General features: G+C 47.2%; 1 protein-coding gene across 1 annotated transcript; it reads right to left on the bottom strand.

Annotated features, from left to right (window-relative positions):
- Nucleotides 1-3,007: 3,007 nt before the first annotated feature.
- On the bottom strand, nucleotides 3,008-10,256 carry ADRA2C (adrenoceptor alpha 2C). The gene has a single exon (XM_027815521.2). It carries the CDS (start codon nucleotides 10,254-10,256, stop codon nucleotides 8,919-8,921), a length of 1,338 nt encoding a protein of 445 aa, XP_027671322.2. The 3' UTR covers nucleotides 3,008-8,918.
- Nucleotides 10,257-11,690: the final 1,434 nt, after the last annotated feature.

The raw sequence follows: 11,690 nt of genomic DNA, 5'->3' as shown, positions 1-11,690 counted from the left end.
GTTTCTCCTCTGAAAGAAAGGGAGGAAAAAAAGTAATTTCTGTCATTAATTAGTAGTAACTGTTACCACAACAAAAATTGAACTAACACACAAAAAGTTATGACCCTTTTTAAAAATACTGTAACCTGAGGGCAGCCTCAACCTATGTGACTATCAGTTATCCCAAGCTGGAGATGGCAGGATTAGGTCGGAATGAACTGCTGCTGAACTCCTTCTCCAGGAACCAACAGGTTCCTTCTCCCACATTTACTATACAGGACAACTTTAAAAAATTACTTCTACCTACTTTTTCCCCTTAATACTGTATTTGAGGACAATCCCTTCCCTTAGTTATGAACAGTGAGTCTGATAGACTTTGACTGGCATTTCTGTAGGTGGCAAATACTGTCAGGAAGCCTCCTCTGTACAAAATGTTCACCTGGCATTCAAGTTCCCTCTATGGTCATCACTTTGCCTGAAAAATATACACAAGAGTTGCTCAAGAGCCCAAAATGTTTGTTCCCAACAGGCATATTGCCAGTTACGGAGTCCATCATACCTAACAGAATCACGTATGTTATTTCTTGACTCTGTAACATTTAGTTTTTGTTGAGTTCCTAGGTAATTTCTGGATTATTGAAGACAGGTTCAGTAATCTCAAGGGAAGTGACCTTCGAAGTGTGAGAAAAGAATGATCTAGTGATCCACATTGTATCCTAAGACACCTGGCAGTCACTCAAGAAAATGGGAGACATGAAAGATGCCTGAGTTTATGTCTGTTTTTCTACCTGAATTTGAGCCTTGACCCATAAATGAGGTCAGCTGTGTCAATGGCTAGTTTATGGGGATTTGCATAATTTTATTTTTTTTTTCTAGTAGCACTTCTGATTTCTCTACTTTGCCAGGCATACAGAAAAAGTCCACCTCTTTGGGGAGTAAAACATTGGTTAGAGTTATGCCCTGAAGGTACTTATTTAATATATGGAAAAACCATAGGCATATAGAAATGGGAGCGTGAATCCAACACTGGTGACTAAAAATACAAACATAGTCCTTAAAAAAAAATGTCAGCCCCTCTTCAAGACCTGGAGGTAGGGCCTTCCTTTTTTTCTTACCATACAAAACCCAGACTGCATGACCTACAAGCTAGGCAAAGGAGAGAAACATTTAATTTGTGTATCCTGATAGGATGCATGTGCAAGTTCTGTGAACATGCAGTATTCACAGAGCCAGAAGCAAAAGTTTAAAGCACAGGCAGAACTTTATACATTGGAGATTAGCAGGGGTCTGAGAATCAATAGATTCGCAACTGGAAGGATCCACATAAACAAAAGCTTGCTAAGATTTACCTACCTAAAAGCCATTAATCTTTTGGTTTCTCATCAGCAAAAAGGGCACGGTAGTCATTCCTTAATGCATAAAGACATTGACAGACTGAGTGTAACAAATATTATGAAGCATTTAGATACTGTGATAATGGAGCTCAGAGCTGAGTGCCCATAAACCCAAGGGCCTGATCTGCCCATGATCCAGGAGCCTGGAAGTCTCGGCTTTCTGGCACCTTATCCAGCAGCCTGCCCAGAAGCCAGCCAGACAAGCTAGTAAGCAGTCAGGCCAGCAGAAGCGATTAAAGAACTCCTGGTTTCGATTATATATGAGGAAAAATAAACACATTCTTTAAGGAAAGATCAGATTTCACCAAACTGGCATTTTTCTGACAGAAAAACATGACATCCAGGAATCTTTACTCTTTAATATAAATTGCTAATTGTGTTAAAACAATGCATCGTGTTCCTCTGATGTACCACGTGGTAAATCAAAAGTAGCGGTCTGATGGATTGACTAAAAGTCTCTCTTAAACAAATCAGCACCAACCTTAGTGAATGCACATTTACAGACACTTCAATACTCTGCGTGCAAGCATTTATCGGTGATAAAACAGTATGGCTTGGAGTGAGTCAAGAATTTTCAGCATCACTCCTATTACTCCGCTAGAGGTACTTACATACAGCACAACACTGCACTGAAGCACTTCGCAGGTAGTCCTCTGGGGAATCCTCCCAGCACACCTGGGAGAAGAGGAGGCACTGCCCACCCTTTGCAGATCAGACACGGGGGCATACAAGGTAAAGGCATGGCAAGCACGTGCGGTGTATTGTACTCAGATTGCAAGCGGGGTCTGATTTAGAGTGCAGAAAGGGAACAGAAAGACAAAGAGGGAGAGTCTGCCATAATGTGGAGTAACTCAATAAACATGTATTTTCATACTCTAATCTTTGCTCAACACTTGAAATTGCTCCTCTCAGTACAGCTGCAAGGGCCCCAGTTGAAATGCTCCACACATTGTTTGCACCGAAATCTGATGAGAGGCACATCAGAGCAGGTGGTGTCCTGGGAGGGCATCTCCACCGTAGACAAGATTAAGCCTTTTCCTTAGTTCAGCTGTGGCCTTTGCTTTCAAAATTTAGCTGAAGGGGCTGTTTGGTTTTTTTTTTTTTTCAGGATTTCTCATATTCTTCCCAGTATTTGACATGTGTTTGCTTTCCAGATAGAGGATGTCCTTGTGGAACGGGCGTTAGTCTACTGGGAGATAAAAAACTAGATCAAATAAAACATTTATGTGTCTAAAGGAAAGGCACTTTAGCTGCATCACCTTTATAAATAGTCTATTGGTGAAAGCACTCAGTGAGGAAGTGGGAGACCTCAGTATTAATTTCTTACGCTGACTAGGTTGAAAGGCATGCTGTGCTGAAAGTGTTACGCTACAGAGGAAATAATTTGACATGTTGGGTCAAAGGCATTGAGAACAAAACCAAGAGAAGTGTGTCCCTGCAGCCTAGGGTTAGCTTCTCTATTAAGTGTGCTGTACATCTCAGAACCAGTCAGGTTATTATTTCTCTGACTCGTGTCACTACCTAGACATCACACCAAAAGACCTAATCTTAGTGGCGTGCCTTTTAATTTATTAGAGGAGACTTAACAGAGTTAATGGAGGGAAATATGAATCCTCATTTTTTCCCCTGTTGTCAACAGGGTGTACAGCTTTCTCTGTCAGGAGAGAGCTATCAGGAAAGAGTATCATGCAAAACAAATGACTGCTGTTCACAAAAATGCTGAAACACAACTAATTGATTTTGATGAAGCAGGCAGCTATATTTGATTTATGTAGTTTACACTGAGGACCTTTAACAAAGCATTTTTGTTAAGAATTTACATATAGACAAATTGAATTAAGTGCTGTTTTACTTTTCATTAGATTTTTCAGAGAAGAATAGCAAAGAAAATTCCTTTACAGCAGAATGCCATTTATTGACAGAAAAGCTCTTTTTTCTAGTGTAATCAGTGTAGTCTATTAAAAACAAGCTTATTCATTTTTGCATGAATTTCTGTTTTCCAAAAGAAAAAAAGGGGGAGTGGGAGGAAGACTGGTATCGCAGTAAGATGTTAGGCTAGGACTAAGACACCAGCTTTCGATTCCTAGTATTTTCCATGCCGCTCTCTCTCTCTTTTTTTTTTTAATCTGTGAGACACTGGCAATGTTTCTCTACCTTACCAACTGTTTTGCAGTAGAACTACAAAAAGTTTGGGATAGTGTAGTAAAGGACATGTACCAGAAGAGAGAGAAACTACTTGTCTTCTGTTATACTCTAAGGGCTGCCGTTACAAACAAAGGCAATACACCAGCTGTAGGCATCACCTAAATTCAGACCAAGCATGATAGTCACTGTGAGTTGATACCTCAGCCTTTCCCACTAAAACCAGTAGCAGAGTTATCCACCCAGTGGAGGACTGGGCATTTGGTATAACCATCTGAACACTGACTCTGAGCAATTTGCCACTTTTTGCTGTCTCGAGAAGCAGTATTTCCACTGTTTCCACATTACATACCTCCCTAAGTCTTTTGTAGGAGTCCAAAGTAATTGGGAAGCCATAAAATCAAAGCAAGCTCAGTTATCAGACTGGGATCTAGGGAAATTTCACAATACATCCATGATCCTTCAAACTGCTGATTTCTCCTTTTTCACGTGCCTTAAGTGTCAGACTCTCCCACTTCTGTCCTGAAATGGAGATGCGCAGGGTGTATAATACAACTAAACTATATTCATTGTGGCATTATTGATGCTACGTGGCCTTTTGGGTCCAAGTGCCAAACTATTTTTGGCTTAATTTCAAGGACAAAGGACAAACTTAAGCTTGGTGTTGAACACTGAAGTGAGCAATCCCCTATCCCTACCTTTGCCTGTGTCTTTTGTATGGCCTAGTTGACCCACATATCTGGAAGGCAAATTAACATTTGTTATTGTGCAGTGAAAAAGGCAAACTCCTCTGCTGAACTTGTCTACAGTGCAAAGAAGGTAAGTAAATATTAATTCTTCCAGTGTTGTGGGTAGTCTCTTCCTCATGCACTTTCATCCCTCCAAATTAGAGCTTTTTCTCTGAAGCATCTAGTTGCCTTCTGCTCACCAGCAAGGTCACAAAAGCAACCATGAAAACACACTCACAGATAGCATCTGGCCTTCATTTTGCACAGCTTGTAGGTATTCTGTCCTTGTTGACTGTAGTCATATCTTAAGGTTAGAACATTCTCCTGAAATGCATGTCATTACAGACATTTCCTACAAAACCTCTACACATCTCAGATGCTGTTCTAACCAATACCAGCTTCCACACAGCAGGAAAGAGACCAACAATTTTCTTCTCTGCAAAACAGATGCAATCAGACAATGCTCTTCACACAGCTTATATTGAAAATATACAGCAGGGTTTGTTGCTCTGGTTATGTAGTCAAAACCCCCTTGACCCACACCTTCCATGGGTTTGAACAGTAGTCAGTTAAGCAGACAGGACTACTTTCTTTCAGTTCTTGTACATTTATGCACAAATGTTTGCTTAAATTCCTCAGGCACATCTACTGATAAAGAGGCATTGTCCTTGCCCACACCGGACAAGTTCTTGCACTGAGTAGTTCCCCCATTCACAAGTAAACTCTGGCGAAGTTTTCTGGGATTACTCAAAAAGGGTGATACAGCTCAATGTGGGCAAAGCTGCTTGCATGTAGTCTTTCATCTCGGGTCTACTTCTCAGAAATTGCCAGTGCTCTTGGAGCAACATGACTCTTCTGAACAGAGACCACACAGAACAAGGGTCTGATTCTTAATTTAGACAAAGATTTAAAGCTGTGATCATGTCAAATCTTCTCTATATAAGGCCCCTTCCATCTGCCTCAAGCCTTGAAGGGGCTAATTTCACAGTTCTTGCTCATGAAGAAAAAGGCTGAAGGACAGCAGCACTGAGTTTGCATGCTAGCTAAGTCATATTGTTTGATATTTCAATAACCAACCAATAGTGGTACTGTTCAGAAAACTGGTTTTGAAAATAAAACATTAACTTCTCACTTCAGACTGAGAGAAAATTTTCTCCACGGTGAAATCAGCAAATGAAGGGTTAAAGATCAGGCGCTTGTTACAATCAATATGGCTTCACAGCAACATTTCATTCTTCCACAATAGAAAAGAGTGAGTGTTTCAACGAGCTCATCAGATGTGATCAAAGACCCAACTGGACACGTTCAAAACTTGAAATATCTTTTCTCCTTTTCTTTAAGCAAAAGCTGCATTGCCTATTTTCCCCTCTATATGCTATTAGCCATCTTACAGTGGAAGCACAACCACAGTGTGAGCAGCAGAGCTGATAACTTTTTATGAAAAGTTAACACCACACAACATGTTACAAACAAATTCCAGTCTTCAGCTATTACAAGAGAACAATGTAATTAAAAAAATAAATCAGCCTCATTTTACTTCCTTGAAGCACATTCAGTAGTTACATTAAAAACAATTTTATAGAAATCCTCTGTATTCACTAATTTAGAGGGAAATGCACTTAAAAGGGGGGGTATACTGCACATCTTTATTGATGAATATTACTTTTTATCTAGCTCAAAAGAAATAAGACCCTCTTGAGGCATTGAATCAGATGAGTAACTGTGATGAGAAATAAATTAAAACCACAGAAAATGCCTTGGTTTTAAGTATGCTGCTGCACATAGATGTTCAGTATCTGCATCAATCTGTTTTAGACATTTGGAAATGAAAAACAAAAATAGAAGCATTATTTTCTTTACGTTTATAATGACCACAGAACAATTTTCTAGCAAAGAAATTACTTTTAAGGCACATCAGTCATTCCATTTATACTTCATGTCCACTAAAATGTATCAACTAAATTTCATTTCCATAGACTCCTTGAATTCTACAAGGAAAAACAAAGGGGAAGGATTGTGTTTACAGGCAAACAAATCTCATTTCAAAAGCAGTGCAACAGTGAAACTGCTGTGTATCTGCAGACTGGGAAACCACTCTAAACAAGCATGAAGTGAAAAAGCAGACCTTCCTCTTGGTAGGAATGGGTGGGTATCTCTAATGAAGCCATCCAGTAGCTAAGAGGTAGTAGCTATGTACCATATGATGCTTTGGTTGCTCTGGCAATCACATAGTTTCTTCAGATTACACAAACCTGAACTTTTTAGCTACATCGTTACCTACAAATAATAGGAGCTTGTTTCAGCTCTTTTTGATGTAACTTTAAAAAGAATTGTCCGTTTTGCAAAAGAGAAAATGGCTTGTAATTTCCTCCTATCGATTGCTATGTTTTCCTCTTATTTATTTGTCTCAGGAATATATTTGTACCAAACCATCTGTTAGTTATAAAGGGATGCTCCTGAAAATAAGTCTTAACATCCTTTCTTTAAGTGCAGATATTTAAACAAAGCTCAAATCTTTTCACAACTCCAAGCCTTATTTCAAGAAAGGAACCAGTAAGTTACGGGCTTGGGATTTTGAAAATGTCTCAGTTGTTTCTTTAGTGAAATCAAGCAAACTTCTAATGTACTTGGTGCAATCATCTGACCCTTACTTCAGCAGAACTTCCACATGAGTTGGCCCTAAAGTTAAATTGTCTATTGAATTAACACCAGAATTGTAGCCACCGACAGCCTCCTTTTCCAGGATTAAGTGAACCAAATGCTTACTATGAACAACTGATGAAACAAAGTGACTGCTCTGTCATTTTTCCATATGCCACCGATTTCAAGAGAAGAGAGGCTACAGACACCTGTCAGAACAGAGGGAGTAAAGAAGGGGATCGCCAATGATTCTCAGGTATAGATTCAGTTTAGCTGTTTCAAGAAGCAAACTGTACGAGATTAGATTTTGTTCCATTTTTCAAAGAGCTGTTTACTATGGAAAGGTTTGAGGCAGATGCCAAATCCTGCTGCCTATGGAAGGAGCAATACACATAAAATAGAGTAGTATTTATCCTGCAAACAGAATACAGACCTTGCAGCAGGACAGCTGGAGAAGGGATGTAAATGCTCAGCTGAGTCTTACGCTCAGTATGCACTCAGTGGTGAATGTACAGACACCAGTCCCTATCTCTCATTCTCTTCATTACAGTTTATGACATTTTATAAAGCCATGAGAAATATAGTTTGCTTTAATAACTATTTAAACTCTTCACCCCTCTTCCTCCCCCTCCCCCCAACAAAATCCTCTGAAATCATAAACTAGAAATGCAAACTGGAAAAGGGAAAAAAAGCAACATTAATATTAAAGGTTTGGAACAGCAGCTGCTCCTTCTTTTGAGATTTGTTCATATACCCCACTGACAATCTGCAATGTATGCTTCACATTAAAAAAATAAATATAAAGGACTTAGCTGCTCTAAGATTGTAAATACGAAGGATTTAAAAACCTTAGTGCTGTGGTGATTGCTCTTCCTCTGAAAATCTGCATAGCAGACTGCCTCCAACTGCATGTCTGAGAATGAGAGCAGCACACATCCAGCCTGAGAAAAGCTTTTTTGAGGGGGACCTGAAAAGAGGAGGGGGTGGGTGGGCGGGGGGGGAAGTTCCCCAGGGCACATGCAAGCTGAGCTGGTTGGAAATTTCATTTTTTTCTTGTAACTCAGAAAATGTTGAGTTCACCAAAATGATTTTTTTTTTTTTTCTCACTCCCTGCTCCAGGACAGCAAGGTACTTAGGACACTGATCTGAGAGGGACAGGGCAGGAATTCACGGGCTGGATGATCCAACAGGGGAAAATAAAGTCATGAGGCACATGTGCTCTTTTTCATATTTCATGAAAACATGCAAGACTTCCAGGTTTGTCTCACTGAAAAATCAAAAATTATGGGAAGATAGGAAAAAATGTTTCCCATCCAGCTCTATATGCAAAGACTCCTCCAAAGAAACAGAAAACCCCATGCTTACTGTTTGACTTAAGCCCTGTGTAAAATCACCATTCAGAAGGTTTTAACAGTACAAAGGTTTATTTAGAAAAGAGTTTGGGTTGTTCTTTAGGGTTTTTTGGCAAACATTTAAATCCTTTTGTAACTCAAAACACTGTCAGTGCCTGGTACTTTGCACTTTCTTTCCTCACCTAAGAAGTAAAAGCCAATTTCTTGCTGGGACAAGCCCACCATAGGCCCCAGCTGCTCTGTTTATAAATACTCAAATCTCCACCACCACTGCCACTTAGTCCCTTCCTCTAGATGTCTCTACTTGTTTCCCCACAAAATTCCAAGCCCACAAAAGCCCACTGCCTACCAAACTCAGTGTCTTAGCCTATTTTCCTCTGTGGGCTACCCATGCCCTCTGTTAGGGTTCAAAGACAATCATTCCCTTCCCCATTTACCCATCCACGCTCCAGCACCGCTCCTCCAGCACCGTGTCACCATTCCACACCGCGGTGAATGCCCTCAGCCTCCCTGGCACTATCCCTGTACCCCATAGCATCATTCTGCTCCACCAAGGGGGCGAGCTCTCTTCCTTTTCTCTAAGCCCAAACCCCATGTTCTCTTCCCTCCTTTCTTTTTCAGCATGGAGCCTTCTCCTTCTCTTTTAACTCTACTCCTGCTCAAGGCAAATCCATGCCTCCAGCTCAGTGCCGGAAGTTCTTCTTCTTCTTCTTAAAAAGAATGTGTTTAAAGGACCTGCGGAAGTCTTGGTTGAAGATGGTATAGATGACTGGGTTGAGGGAGCTATTGCAATACCCAATCCAGAAGAAGAACTTGAAGAGCGTCTCGGGGACCTCACATGCCTCCCGGCAAATACCATAGAGGCTGTAGCTGAAGAAGAAAGGGAACCAGCAAACTACAAAGACCCCCATGACCACGGCCAGCACAAAAGTGAAGCGTTTCTCCCGGGCCTGGGTGACTTTCTTACGGCAGATGCTGCTACGCTTCCGGCGACGGCGATATGAGAAGAACTGCATGGAGCGACTGCTGGAGCGGGACAGACGGCTACTGGAGTGCTTGGAGGAATATGAGTAGGAGAAGGACTGGCTCTTGCTGCTTTTTCGAGGATGCTCCTCCCGGCTCCGCCTCCGCCTGCTCTCTGAGGTGCTGCTCTCCTCCAGCTCAATGTCCTCCAGCTCAGAGGCTTTGCGCCAGTGGTGCACTGAATAATGTCCGTTCTCTCCCAGCTGCATCCTCAGGGACGTGCAGCCGCCGGCAGCGCGGCTCAAGCCATTCTCAGTCTGGGAGGACCCCTCTGGCATTGTCCGCTTCTCAGAGAGGGTCCTGGTCCTTAGCTTGGCCACGCGGTAGATGCGGATATAGACCAACACCATGATGAGGCAAGGGGCAAAGAAAGAGCCAATGCAAGAAGACAGGATGTACCACGTCTCGTCATTGAGCTTGCACTGGGGAAAGACATCTCCCTCGGGGTCCCGGTACATGGAGATCAACGGTGGGAAGGAGATGACAGCTGAAATGAGCCAGACGGTGAGGATGATGGCCTTGATCCGCCGGGGGGTCCGCTTGAGGTTGTACTCCACTGCCTGTGTGACCGACCAGTACCTGTCGAGGCTGATGGCACACAGGTGGACGATGGAGGAGGTGCAGAAGAGCACATCCAGCGCCAGGTAAATGTTACACCAAGCCTTGCCGAAGTACCAGTAATTCATAAGCTCGTTGGCCAAGGAGAAAGGCATGACCAGGGTGGCCACCAGGATGTCCGCGCTGGCCAGGGACACCAGGAAGAGGTTCTGGGGGGCTCTCAGCGCCCGGCTGGTGAGCACAGCTATCACCACCAGCACGTTGCCCACGATGGTGAAGACGATGAGGAAGCCCACCACCGCCGCCAGGCTGGCCACGGCCGCCGGGGAGTAGGGGGAGGGCGGCTGCGGGAGGGCCGAGGCGGACGGCGCGGAGGGGGGCAGCGCCAGGGACTCGTTGAGGGAGCCCAGGCTCGTGTTCACCACCAGCAGCAGATCCATGGCGGGTGTGCGGGGCGCCGGCGTCCTAGAGAGCCCCGCGGAGCCCCCGCCCCGCCCCGCCGCCCCGCCGCCGCCGCCCCACCGCCCTCATCGCGCCCCGCCGCCCGTCCAACGGCCGCTCCGCCGCCCGCCTCCCCGCCGGCCCCTCAGGGCAGGGCCGGGCAGCGCCGCCCCGGCGCGGCAGGGAGCGCGGCAGCCTCGCCTCCGCCCGGCCCCCGGCGAGGGGGAAGCGGGGCGCAGCCGGCCCCCGCCGCCCGCCCGGTCATGCCCGGCTCAAGGCAGCCCGCGGCTCCGGAGAAGACGCCGCCCGGCCGACAGGAGTGCCCCGCGGGAGCTGGATCCTCGCCGGGCGCAGGGTCCGAGGCGGCAGCAGCGGCGGCATCAAATCCCATGGAGAGCGGCGCCCGGCGCCCCCACCCCGGCGGCGCGGCAGCGCGCTCTCGGCGAAGTCGCGGCTGCCCGGCGGCTCCGTCCTAGTCTTGCACCGCGCTCCCAATCGGCGGCGTGCCCCGCCGCCGCGCATGCTCAGTCCCGCCAGGTGCGGCCGCCGCGCCCGCCCCGGCGGAGCAGCCGGGCGGGCGGAGAAGCGCTCCGAGTGCCGCCGCTCTGCCGGTTCCCCCGCGCCGGCAGCCGCGGAGCCGCGCGGCCGGGCTGGCCTGCCCTCCCCGCGGCCGGCAGCCGCCTTCGGGGTCGCGGCGGCCGCTCCCCGCCCGCCCGGCGCGGCCGCCGGCCCCGCTCGGCAGCCCAGCAGGTGTTTCCCCCCGGCCGCGGCGCGGCTCCGAGGGGAAGCCGTCCCCGGGGCGGCCGCCCGGCCGGCCGCGAGCGGCGGGTGCCGTGGGAAGCGGCGCCCGGCTCTCGCCTCCCGGCGTGCGGCGGCGGGGTGGTCGTCGCCGGCGGCGCCGGCCTCGCGCACTAGGGGGCGACCTTGCCCGCCCGCACGAGGCGGCAGCCGCGAGCGTCCGGCGGTGCCGCGCCGCCCTGAGGGGAGCGCGAGGAGCGGGGCCGCCCCGGGGGTGCGGCGCCCCCGGAGCAGAGGTGCGGTGGCGGTGCCGGTGCGCGCCCGCGTGGAGCCCGCTCCTCCGCCACACGCCTCTCCGCCCGAAACCCGTGCGAGCCTGCACCGGGCAAGTGCTGCCTTGGGAGGGGAGCAGGGGGAAAACTCCTCGGGGTGTCGTTCAGCCATGAAAGCAGAGAAGCCCCGATTATGCGGGAAACAAAGCCCTGAGGGAAGTCAGAGCAGCGTTCCGCCGTTTGCACCTCCGGCCCTTCTCCGGCAGCTGGAGGAGCGGCTGGTGCTCTCAGCAGCCGGCGGCACGGCCGGCTCACCCTGCCGGCAGCCTCACCCCCACCCGCTCTACCTGCCTGCTGCGAGGGGTCTGAGGGACAGGGCTTCAGGCCGCCTCTGCTGACAGCCCTGTGACTTAGGTTACCTTC

Source organism: Falco cherrug, chromosome 1 (genome assembly GCF_023634085.1).
Source record: "Falco cherrug isolate bFalChe1 chromosome 1, bFalChe1.pri, whole genome shotgun sequence".
NCBI classification, from domain to species: domain Eukaryota; kingdom Metazoa; phylum Chordata; class Aves; order Falconiformes; family Falconidae; genus Falco; species Falco cherrug.
The sequence above is the reverse complement of the archived record's forward strand: the minus strand, read 5'-3'. Positions and strand labels throughout refer to the sequence as shown.

Excerpts from the sequence above, each read along its gene's own strand:
- ADRA2C (XM_027815521.2), bottom strand. The coding sequence starts at position 10,256 with ATGGATCTGCTGCTGGTGGTGAACACGAGCCTGGGCTCCCTCAACGAG.